This window comes from Papio anubis, chromosome 2 (genome assembly GCF_008728515.1).
Source record: "Papio anubis isolate 15944 chromosome 2, Panubis1.0, whole genome shotgun sequence".
Taxonomy (NCBI): domain Eukaryota; kingdom Metazoa; phylum Chordata; class Mammalia; order Primates; family Cercopithecidae; genus Papio; species Papio anubis.
The window spans coordinates 171,913,358-171,926,425 of NC_044977.1; the positions used below are offsets into that span (position 1 = coordinate 171,913,358).

A 13,068-nucleotide genomic window follows, 5' to 3' on the forward strand; every position below is an offset into this window, starting at 1 on the left:
TGCAAAAGCAGCGATAGGAAAAAAATACAAAAACAAATGGGTATGGCAGGTTTTGGCCTTCAAGAAGCCAGATTTGCCCAATGGGCTGTGGTTTTTGACTCTTGCGCTAACTCTGCAAGGAAGTACATTCTCTGAAATGTTTAGCCGGCTAATTTTTCTATGTCAGTGGAGTATCCAGAAATTTTGCAGTATAAGATTAGACAGCTGGATTTTGGTACTGTAATAATCATAACAACTATAACAACACCACCACCACCACCATAAATAGCTAGTGTTTATGTGCCAGGCATTATTTCAAGTGCCTTTCTTAATAACCCATTTAATTATCACAACAGCTTTGTAATTTAAGTAATATTGTTGTCCCCATTTTATGGATAAGAAATCTGAAGTGTAGTGAGATTAAAAAGCTGGTCCAGTCACACAGCCAAAGACTGGCAAAGTAGAGACTGAAAACTGTCATCTGACTCCAAAGAGCAGGTTTTTAACCCCATGAATATGCTACCTTCCCACAGAGCAAGCATTGAAATCTTATAGCGAGGGGCAGAGCTAACTCTTTGGGACCCTGTACTGAGTTGGGAAAAGGAACGATTCAGATTTTGATTGACCACCTCATCTTATTTCTTTGGAAAAGAAGAAAGATGTGATCTGTTTTGTTATCGCAGTTACTGACAAATAATTTAAGTGGATAAAGTCTGATAACCAAATCCCAACCTAAAAATTAAAATGATCCCTCTCTAGGTATAAATATTCTATTCTTTTCAGGTTAATGGTTTGTGAATCTTTATTTATAATTTTTAAAATATTTTATCACAGTACTTTAAGGGAAGGACTCTTTACAGGTAAAAACACCAGTGGTATATTTTTATGCATATAAAAATATCATAGGTATTTAATATATGTATTATTTATACCATAGGTAAAAGCACAGATAGTACATAGTATGTGCTCATATATGCTCATTTTTAAAATGTGAAATAGTGCAGAAGCTATATCAGTCCTTTCTCCACATCCCTGACCGCTTGTCAGTAACACTGTACAACCTCACAGTGAACTAAAATATGTGTTGCCATTTTGATCTAGTCTAACGTCAGCAAACAGCATATAAGAACTTTCTTTATCCTTTCACTGCTTAATTCTACAATGGCCAAGCTCTGTTAAAGGTATTCTGGTAGTGAATAACCTACCAGAAGATCTGTTTGCTTTTCCAGAGTGGTGTGATGGGAGAAATGGGAGAGTTGGGCTTAATAAGCCTGGATCTAAATCACTATCACTGAGCCTAACTTTTCTCATGAAGATAGAGTCAATCTGTTAAATGGAGTCAATATATTACCTGTTTAACAATGGTCTTGAGACTCAAATCCAGTAGTTCAATATACTAAATATAATACTGTATACAAAGAGTGGATGTTATATTTAAAGAGTAGTGTGTTTTTTTTCATATTGATGAATTATCCAGGAGCTTCATTGCTAAGTACAGAAAAATGCATTGGTATTTTATCATTTGTATATATCTATATCAATTTATTATTACTACTACTACTATTATTATTGTGTTATCCTTGTTACCTATTTTTTCCTTTTTTTGAGATGGAGTCTTGCTCTGTCACCCAGGCTGGAGTGCAATGGCTCAATCTAGGCTCACTGCAGCCTCTACCTCCTGGGTTCAAGTGATTCTCCTGCCTCAGCCTCCCAAGTAACTGAGACTACAGGCGTGTGCCACCATATCAGGCTAATTTTTGTATTTTTAGTAGAGACGGTGTTTCACCATGTTGGCCAGGCTGGTCTCAAACCCCTGACCTTATGATCCACCTGCCTCGGCCTCCCAAAGTGCTAGGATTATAGACGTGAGCCACCGTGCGTAGTGTGACCTATTATTAAATGGAGAAAAGCTTTGTCCGGGCAAAAAGAACCATATCCAGACTTTAGGAATGTTCCCAAAAGTAAGCAGTCTAAGGCATTGATATATTAAAAGAAGCTTATGAAATTCCTTCTGTAGAGATGAAAGGTTAGAAAGCTGCCTTTCTTGTCTAGCTTATGCCCACCCTTTTTAGCAGTAGGGGTGGATTAGATGACCTCTCAAGGTTCTTTCTAGCTATGGTTTTGTTTTTTGATGTCTACTTAAAGATTATGCTAATATTGCTGATGTGAAATCCTTTGTACACAAGGATGGTTGAAAACACTGGCTCGTGATCTGAATCTTTGCCTGCCTGGTTAAAACTGTATACTTGAAATTAACAGGGCTCAAATGCTCATGTTTTATACAAGCCATTGGGTTTTTTTTTTCTTCTCAAGAAGATTTTTTCTTGGTTGTCTTCTGTTCTAAAGCAAGAGGGAGAAGGTTGATAAAAATGCATTCAGTTATAGAAGGAATTAGATTATTTTAATAACTAAGCTCAGTTATATTGTGGTTCAGAAAAATGAATGAATAATAATGTAGAGTGCAAAGATCCAGGAAGTAATCCCCTAGACAAGACATTGCTGGAGCAGCATATTAACTAGAAAAGAGCCATTGTTAGAGGAGAGCAGAGAGAGAATTCTCCAAATCCATAAATGTCTTGTATTTAACAAGTAACTTGTATAATACTTAAGGAGAATAGGCTTTGGAGCTAGCCTGCCTGGGTTCAGCTACTGGCTCTGCCCCTTATGCATTCTGTGACCTTGGGAATTTATTTAACCTCTTTGTACCTTGTGTTTCTCGTCTGTAAGTGGGGATAATAATAGTACTGTATTAGTCAGGGTTCTCTAGAGGGACAGACTAATAACATATATATATATATATATGTAGCATTAAGAGGAGTTTATTAAGTATTTATTAAGTTTATTATTATTAAGTATTAACTCACATGATCACAAAGTCCCACAATAGGCTGTCTGCAGGCTGAGAAGCAAGGAGAGCCAGCCTGAGTTCCAAAACTGAAGAACTTGGAGTCCGATGTTCGAGAGCAGGAAGCATCCAGGTTCGGAGAAAGATGTAGGCTGGGAGGCTAGGCCAGTTTCTCTTTTCACATTTTTCTTCCTGCTTATGTTCTAGCTGTGCTGGCAGCTGATTAGATTATGCCCACCCAGGTTAAGGGTGGGTCTGCCTTTCCCAGCCCACTGACTTAAATGTTAATCTCCTTTGGCAACACCCTCACAGACACGCCCAGGATCAATATTTTGTATCCTTCAATCCAATCAAGTTCACATTCATTTACACAAGAACCTATTTCTTAGGGTTGTGGTGAAGATTGAGTGAGTGAATACATGTAAAGCGATTAGCACAGTGCCTGGAATATAGTGTGCTTGATAATAGTGATTAATTCAAGATATTAAGTATTATTGTGTTTTATTGTGTTTGACTTTTGTCTTTGTTTCTTCATTTTTTATTATGGAAAGTTGCCAACACATCCAAAAACAGAGAAGTGCTGTATAATAACCCCCGATGTACTCATCAGCAGTCATGGGCAATCACGGGCAATCATGTTTTACCTAAATGCCTACTCCTACGTGATTATTTTGAGATAGATCTCGTACATCATATTATTTCATTTATAAATATTTCAATGTGTATCTCTAAAACAGAGGTAGCAAACTATAGCCCAATGTCTGTTTTATAAGTAAAGTTTTCTTATAATTTAGTGAAGGGTTGCAGAATAAGCAACTGTGGCATAAACATTATTTTGAACTGAAAGCATTTGAGAATAAGCTTTTTTTTTTTCCCCCCCTGAACTCCCTTGCCTGGCTAAAAAGCCTCTCAAATGAGCTCAATCAATGTTCATAAATTCCTTTTCCAGAAGTTTGCAACCAGGGAATATTGACTCTTAACACTAGGTTGAGAAGCTGGCACCACACCTAACAAACTGTCAAGAAACTATCCTGTCTTCCATATAAAAGCCCATTTATCTTTCCTAAAAGTAATTTATTTTTCCATGAATACTTCCCTCCACTTTTCCCCATTAGGACAGTATATAAGCCACAAATTCTAATGGCCACCTCAAGTCACATTTTCCTATGAACTCCCATTTACATATGTGAGTAAAAGTCTATCTTCTCTCTTGCAAATCTGTCATTTGTCACTTTATTAATAATTCACAGGCCTCTAATCAGTAAAACTAAGAGGAAGTTTTTCCTCTCTGTCAACAGCTATGCTCATTCATTTACTTACTGTGTGTAGCTGCTTTCGTGCCATAATGGTGGAGCTGAGTAGTTGCGACAGATACCGTGTGGTCACCAAGCCTAAAATATTCACCATCTGGCCTTTTATAGAAAATGTTTGACAATTTTTACCTAAAAGACAGACAGACTCTCTTTCTCCTTTAAAAACATAACCATAGTCACTTTTACACCTAAAAACATTAATAACAATGTGCTGATATAATCAAATACCCAAATGGTGTTCAAATTTTCTCAAATGTCTTATACATTAAAAAAATGATTTATTAAAAATTGGGATCCAGGCTGGGAGCCGTGGCTCATGCCTGTAATCTCAACACTTCAGAAGGCCAAGGTGGGATGATTGCTTGAGGACAGGAGTTCAAGACCAGCCTGGGCAACACAGCACTCTGTCTCTACAAAAACTTAAAAAAAGAAAAGCCAGGTGTGGTGGCTCATGCCTGTAGTCCTAACTGCTTGGGAAACTGAGGTGGGAGGATCACTTGATTCCAGGAGTTCGAGGCTGCATTAAGCTATGATCATGCCACTGCACTCCAGACAATGACAGAGCAAGATTCTGTCTCTAAAACAACAACAACAAACAAACAAACAAAAAACCAGAAAATTGAGATCCAAAAGAGGTCAATACATTTGGAAGATGTAGTTCTGAAATAATTTGAAATAGAAGAGAATCAGTCCTCTTTCCCCTTACAATTAATCTGTTAAAGAAACAGGTCATGGCTGGCTGTGGTGGCTCATGCCTGTAATCCCAGCACTTTGGGAGGCTAAGGCGGGCGGATCATGAGGTCAGGAGATCGAGACCATCCTGGCTAACACGGTGAAACCCCGTCTCCACTAAAAAAATACCAAAAATTAGCTGGGCGTGGTGGCAGGCGCCTGTAGTCCCAGCTACTTGGGAGGCTGAGGCAGGAGAATGGTGTGAACCCAGGTGGCAGAGGTTGCAGTGAGCAGAGATCACGCCACTGCACTCCAGCCTGGGCAACAGAGCAAGACTCTGTCTCATAAACAACAAAACAACATCAACAAAACAAACAACAACAAAAACCCAGGTCATTTGTCCTCTAGAGTTTTCCGTGCTTATATTTTACTGGCTGTAAGTCAGTGGTATCCTCCATCCCTTGTATTTCCTATAAATTGGTGGTTGGAATTGGAGACTTTACTTGATTGAAGTTTACAGAAACACATACCATTCAAGGGTAATGTGTACTTCCATCAGGCAGCAAATAATGTCTATCTGTGATGTTAGCAGACAGGCAGAGTTTTGACAAGTTCTGAATAAAAATCAGCAATGGAGGTGGTGCCCTGTTGGGGTCCGCGTGTTTCCTAAACAAAGGAATGAACACACAAGACAACACAAGACAAGAAAAACATGGCGGCCGCGCCGAATGGCGCGCTCCGCTTTATTTTATACAGTCGTTTGTGGAATGTTGCCAAGTCACAAGACACATTGTTGTTTTTCTGACCTTTCCCTGACTTTCTGGATTTTCAAGATGTTTACATATAAACAGGCCCCCAACGCCCTGCTTCGTTTTCAAGAGCAGGACTTATTGGGAACGCCCTGCTTCGTTTGCGAGAGCAGGACTTATGGGGAACACCCTGTTTGTGAGCACGTAGTCCTCTACATTTCCCCTTTCCTTATTTACAAGTTTGAATTTCTTTTAAAACCATCATTACATGTTGGGCTCGCTGGGATTCGGTGTTTGCCCTTTGGCACCGTCTCCAGCAGACTGTGAAAAATGACAAAGGCAAGAACAACAATCAATACATTACTAGAAACAGAGGTCAGCAAAGTTTTTACAGGACTCATAGGGTTCAAAGACGTCAAACTTTGTGCAATACCAGTCATCAAATCTGCACCAGTCAGCAACGGTAACTGATTGCGAAATGTTTCAGAAATGTTCTGTGTTAATTCTTGTATTTCTAGGGAAAGATTATTATGACCAATTAAAAGTCTCTTTATCTCAGTCCAATTATGTACAGTGCTGTTAAAAGGAACAGGAGTAATACAAAATTGGGTAGTGTTCCAATCACATTTCAACAAAGCTCGGGTATTCAACACTGTTAGCTGATCTCCCAACCAAGAAACCACTTGTTCCAGATTATCTACTCGTTCAGTCAAATGAGCATCTATGTCTCGTTGCTGCTGCCACAACAAATGTGATTGTTCATGCCATTGTTGCACAAATTCTGCATTTTGTATATTCTGGTGTAGAGCTAATTCAGCAACAGCGGCGGTGGAAGCAATTGCTACAAGTCCTATCATTGCGGTCACGATCCTCCAACTGCGGTGGACAAGATCTTGCATAACCTTGTAAATTTGAGTAACCCCAGCAGATTCACTCCAAGTATGTGTTAAGTTTACAGGTAGCCAGGTTTCTTTTCTGGCTCTTAGTATATATAAATCGGAATGAGACTCATTCCAATTATTATTCCACCAAGTAGTATTTATACAACTTAAGAATGTACAATTGTTTGTACAGTTAACTACCCCTGTATTATTATCCCATTTAAAAATTCCTGTCAACAACAAGTAAGGCTTTCTTACACATGCAATAACATATCTAGAACTATTTCGATGCAAAGATATATGGAAAGGGTTAGCAATATTAGTAAGATTTAAGGACATGTTTCCCGTGAAAGTGAACATTGGTTTACCAGCAGCTAGCAACTTCCAAATATGACCTTGCATTTGTGAGGTATTAGCCAAATGTGGCAAGGGGGTGATAGACCACCATCATGCCAAATAATAGTTTCATTGCCATCTGCAGAAATGCTGTGATTACCTTATGCCAACGCAGGTTGACATGGCTGAATTTAGTCTGAAAATCTCCATGTACACTCCAATCTGTAACAAAGTATTTACGACTTTTCCCTTTTACTTCTAACAACAATCGTGGCCCACTACTTCTACATCTAGTCCACTCTAGTTGGGAAACACCTCCGGACACATCAGGGATAGGGCATAAAGATAATGTACTTGGCAGAGTTTCATTAAGTATTGCAGTATGATTATACTTGAAACTTTGAGCCACAACAATCATAGTAAAGGCAGAGATATGACTATGGTTATAGCGAACAGCCCAAGCCTCATGAGAAAGATGCAGACAATGCAGACTACCCCCAAGACATATAGGTAACCCTTCAACCCCAAATTGATATGAACTATTTACTGTGCCAGTGTCTAATTCAGGATCCTGGTTTAAAAAAGGCGATGGCATCCAAGCAGTATCATTAGTAAATACTGGGACTTCTCTGTCTCCCCAGGCCACACCTTGATATAAGGGTGGAAAAGGAATATAAGCCCAGTATGTAAATTCTCCAGCTGTTACCTGACAATTTACTACGGCCAGCATAGCCAGGAATCAAGTCAGTGGGGTTTTGGGCTGCCCAGCTTGTTGAACAACCCCTTTAGCTTCTTAACTGTTTCAGTTGTCCCCATGTCGGGGGCTCCGCACGAGTTCCGAAGGTGAATGTTCTCTGAGCGCTCAGATTTAGCTCCTGGAATTCCTTCAGGAACTCTTTGGATCGGCTCCTCTTCGCTATGGCACTGTTTCAACCGTCGAGATGGAAACCACTCGTTTCCGGCACCTGTACGGACAAGAGCATAGCCTCGGCCCCATTGTAAAACTTTTCCTTTTAAATATTTCCCTTGTAATGAAGGATAATACACCCACAGATTACTGTTTTGTGGCTTTTCTAAAGGCTGTTGAAAATGTTTCACCGCTGCAGACTGCTGTAATTGGCGCCAATGGTTGAGAAAATTTAAAGTAAAAAGGGCTTTCAGAATTTGATGTTTTGGGGAATCTCGCCCATCTCCCCCTTTTTGCTTTAAAAGTTGTAATTTTAAGGTAGCATTGGCTCTTTCAATAATTGCTTGACCTTGACTGTTAAATGGAATACCAGTGGAATGATGAATATGGTATAAAGAGAGGAAGGCAGCCAATTTGCGAGAGCAATAAGCAGGGGCATTATCAGTTTTTAATTCAGCAGGGACTCCCATAACTTCAAAGCAAGTAAGTAAATGAGTAATAACAGAGTCAGCCTTTTCAGAGGGTAATGGTGTAGCCCACTGGAAATGTGACCACGTATCAATAGTATGATGAACATATTTTAAACGACCAAAGGAAGGAACATAAGTTACATCCATTTGCCAAATGTGATTTTGTTGAATGCCTCGAGGATTAATACCTGGACTTAAAAAAGGTGCAATAATAGGAGCACAAGGTGGGCAGGCTCTGACAAAAGCTTGGGCTTGTCGGCGTGTTAATAGAAAATCGCCGTTGTAATCCTAAACTATTAGTATGATGTAGTTGGTGCTCATCCTGAGCCCGTTGGACACTGCCAATAAGTAAAGAATCAATCTGACTATTGCCAAAAGATAAAGGTCCTGGCAAAGCTGAATGAGAACGAATATGAGTGATAAAAAGGGGGGCAATGCGGGTAGTAAGAGTTACAAATAATAAAGAAAATAATTTTTGTAAAGGAGTTTGAGAAAATAATGGTAAAGAAGTCTGAGAAATATATTTAGTTATATATACAGCATATTGGGAATCACTAACTATATTACAAAGGGTTTGAGGCCAGTCTTGTAGAACCATAAGAATGGCAAAAAGTTCTCCTTGTTGTACTGATTCAAATGGATAGTGAGAAATTTTTGAATTGTCTTAAGTCCAGTATCCAGCCTTTCCATTGCTTGAAGCATCAGTAAAAAAGGTGGGACCTTTAACTGAAGTGTAAGAGATAGGATTATATGGCAGTAAAGAATATTGTTGCAGAAAAGCAAACAATTTATTACTAGGATAATGCTGAGAAAAGAACCAGTATACTCAGCGCAAGCCACTTGCCAACCCTCATGAGTTTCCAGCAGAGATTCAATGTATTGATTAGATAACCGGGTAATAATTTTTACAGGGTCAGCACCAAGCAACTGACGAGCTCGATGTCGTCCTTTAATAATTAATTCAGCCAATTTATCAATATATGGGTGAATTTTCTTAATGGCTTTATTAGCCAAAAACAGCCACTCCAGAATATTATTATCTTGGTGTAAAACGGCCCTTGGCGAATGGGGAGTATGAAAAAGACACAACGAAAGTGGAAGATTGGGTACAATATAATCAAGGTGAGCCTCATTAATTCTATTTTCTACAAATGACAATTCTTCTTCTGCTACAGGGGATAAAGTCCCCATAGGTTGAATACAAGTATTTACAGCTCTAAGATCAGTTAATAAGTGCCATTTTCCCTTTTTTTTTTTTTTTGACAAGACAAACACAGGGGAATTCCATGCAGAAGTACTTGGTTCAATATGCCCCTCGGCCAATTGTTCCTTAACTAAATTCTTTAAAGCCTAAAGTCTTTCTTTAGATAATGGCCACTGTTCCACCCAAACAGGAGTTGTAGTTTTTTACTTCAATTGTAAAGCTTGAGGCTTGTGGACAGTGGCTAAGAGTTTAAAGGATTGTAGCCCATTTTGAACATCATATTTTTGGCAGCTGAAGAAATATGAGGAATGCTTAAAAAGGCACCAAATTGTTGTAAAAGATCACGGCCCCAAAGGTTAATATTAATGGGAACAATATAAAAGAACACTTTTCCTTGTTGTCCTTCAGGTCCTACACAGCTCAGGGGCTCGACAGTTTGGTAGACTATAGAAGCAGTACCTAGGCCGGATAGAGTAACCGATACTCGTTTCTTTTTCCAATGATCAGGCTATTGAGCCAAACATTATTATATACATTTGCTCCTGGGTTGACTAAGCCCTCAAAAAGTATCCCATTAATTTGCAATGAACATAAAGATTTTTGATCAGAAACTAAAGTTTCCCAGAAAACAGTTTTCCCAGTACTATCGAAACCTCCTTGAGGAGACACATCTCCAGATAAGAAAGGAAAAAAAGGCAATAAAAGCAATTATGCAATACATTCCCCTGCCTCTAGGCGCATAAGTTGTGAGACTTGTACCATAATAAGGATTTCATCAGTAAAATCAGGATCAATAACTCCTGGGACCACCATTAACCCCCGCATAGCGTTGCTGCTTTAACCTAGTAAAAGTCCTACATGTCCCTTTGGCAAAGGACCACACACTCCGGTAGCCAACTTATATATTCCTCTATTAGGAGATAAAGTATAAGGTTGGACAATAGCTAGGTCAGCAGCGGCACTCTGCTTAGTGGCAGCATAAAGCTGAGAAACTGGGGTAGGGTAAGATGTCTTTAAGGAGGACTTGAGGTCATTCCTTGATGTTGTAAGCCATTGCTCACTGAGTACTGGGGTAGGCCTGATTGTAGTTGTTGGGGCCCCAAGCCTGCGGGCCCCGGCTTTTGTTTCCCGAGAGGGGTGACAGTACATTCCCACTTGTATCAGTTTTTGAACGGCATTCATTGGTCCAATGTCGACCCTTGCCACATTGTTTACACATATTAGATGGTAACCTTTTTTCTTTTAGAGCAGAAGAGCCTAATTTTTTTCCGGCATTCCTTTTTAAAATGACCGGGTTTCCCACATTGATAGCATATGCCTTGTTTAGAATTGCCTTTTAAAGCCTTAGAAAGTGCCCCAGCAAACAATTGAGCATTGTAAATAGCTCCTCCAACACCTGCACAAGCCCGAATGTATTTAGCTAAATTAGCTCCACTAGCTTTTAGAGGACGCAGCAATTTTTGGCACTCAGGATTAGCACTCGCAAAAGCCAGAGTATCCAAAAGAATTTTAGCAGCAGGGCCTGAACCTACAGTCTTTAATACAGATACGGCTCAGTGGCTCCTTGTAGGATCTTTACAAAAGATAAAGAAGTTTTACCCACTATTCCAACCTTAGTCCACGCTTTTATAAACAAGGCTTTAATCTGAGTGAGAGCAATATCATCTAGGCCTGCCTGAGCATTAAGAGTGGCGTATTGTCCTGAACCCGTAAGCTGCTCTTCAGTAGGTCCTGGGGGATTTCGCGTAGCATTTTTTCTAGCTTGTACTCTTGCTTTTTCCCACCACCAACTTTTTAATTGAAGCCATTGCAAACGATCAAGGACAGCCTGTCCCAACGTTTCCCAGTCAATAGGAATCATCATATGTTCTGAAGAGAAGGAATCGAGAAGGCCAAGGACAAACGGTGATTGAGGTCCATAATTAGAAATTGCAGCTTTCATTTCTTTCAAAAATTTAAACTGTAGGGCTGTAAAAGTCACATTCTGGCCACCGTTTGGGAACTGAGCATTGAGGCTGAAAGCAGCCCGTGTTATTGGGAATAAATCTAATTCCTCGAAATCACCCTTTTCCTTTTATTCCTTCTTTTCTCCTACAGGAGGAAGAGGCACAGAGAAAACCTGACCTGACATAGGCAAAGAGGTTGGAGGTGGAGGCAAAGGGAAATCCTTTTAGCAGAAGGGAAGGTAACAGGGAAGGCTCATGGCGGAGAGATAGGAGAAACAGAAGCAGCGGTATCTTGCAATTTTAACAACTGTTGTAACATCTCTAAAATGTGCTGCAAATCAGAATTTCCTTCAGATGAAGGAGGCATTAGCTCTTTTTCCAATTCCTTGTCCTCAACAACCGGGGCATAAACATGTTCCTCTCTAAGATCATTCCTCTCTAAAGCTTTAGATGCCTCACCTCCTGTGGCAGTATCGCCATGCTCCGAGAGTCAGTTTCAAGTAACTCTAATGCCTGAGTAATGGAACTACACACAAAGTCCACAAAGTCAGAGGCATCATTTGTCCTCGCTGATGAGCTCGACGCAGGACTTTAACCACTTGTAACCATTCCTTTCGATTTAACTGCACTTTGGTTTGATATTGAAACCAATAACAATGTTGTTCAACATGGGCAAACAATCACTTCAAAGTCTTATGTTCCTTAACTAACTTCTACCCCTATAGACATCAACAGTCCCTGGAGCAACCGCAAATATTCAGAGGCCAGAGAGGTGGAATTCCCCATAATTTTCCCGTGGGTCCCCCTTTCTTTATTTACCTGCCCGGGGTGTTCCCCCTCCGGTTCCTTGCTCTCGTGGAGCCACGGACCCTGCTCGCTGCGCCAGATGTTGGGGTCCGCGTGTTTCCTAAACAAAGGAATGAACACACAAGACAACACAAGACAAGACAAACATGGCGGCCACGCCGAATGGCGCGCTCCGCTTTATTTTATACAGTCGTTTGTGGAATGTTGCCACGTCACAAGACACATTGTTGTTTTTCTGACCTTTCCCTGACTTTCTGGATTTTCAAGATGTTTACATATAAACAGGCCCCCAACGCCCTGCTTCGTTTGCAAGAGCAGGACTTATTGGGAACGCCCTGCTTCGTTTGCAAGAGCAGGACTTGTCGGGAACGCCCTGCTTCGTTTGCGAGAGCAGGACTTATGGGGAACACCCTGTTTGTGAGCACGTAGTCCTCTACAGTGCCCTTTTGAACAAGAGAAAGATCTGCCTACTAAAATATTGTAAAATTATTCGAATGTACCTTTATTTATCATGGCAGCTGTAAACAGGTGGAGATTAGCAGTCCTTCACAGGGGACAAACCTCTGAATTGTGCCCATTCTAATGACCTTTAAAATATATCTGGGTCCAGGCACGGTGGCCAACACCTGTAATCCCAGCACTTTGGGAGGCCAAGGTGGGTAGATCACAAGGTCAGGAGTTCGAGAGCAGCCTGGCCAATATGATGAAACCCTGTCCCTAGTACAAATACAAAAATTAGCTGGGCGTGGTGGTGGGTGCCTGTAGTCCCAGCTACTCAGGAGGCTGAGGCAGGAAAATTGCTTGAACCCACGAGGCGGAGGTTGCAGTGAACCTAGACTGTGCCACTGCACTCTAGCCTGGGCAACAGGGCGAGACTCTATCTTAAAATAAAACAAAATAAAAATAAAAATGAAACGTATCTGGAATCCATCCACTTCTTTTACTTCCCATGTTCCTGC

General features: G+C 40.4%; 1 protein-coding gene across 1 annotated transcript; it reads right to left on the reverse strand.

Annotated features, from left to right (window-relative positions):
* Positions 1-5,727: 5,727 nt before the first annotated feature.
* LOC116273843 (endogenous retrovirus group K member 7 Env polyprotein-like) lies at positions 5,728-12,264 on the reverse strand. The gene is made up of 2 exons (XM_031663779.1): positions 12,122-12,264; positions 5,728-7,740 (listed from the first exon to the last, which is right to left on the reverse strand). The coding sequence occupies exon 2, from the start codon at positions 6,839-6,841 to the stop codon at positions 5,792-5,794; it is 1,050 nt and encodes a 349-aa protein (XP_031519639.1). The 5' UTR covers positions 6,842-7,740; positions 12,122-12,264; the 3' UTR covers positions 5,728-5,791.
* Positions 12,265-13,068: the final 804 nt, after the last annotated feature.

Coding starts and splice junctions, on each gene's coding strand:
- LOC116273843 (XM_031663779.1), bottom strand. CDS start 6,841: ATGCAAGGTCATATTTGGAAGTTGCTAGCTGCTGGTAAACCAATGTTC.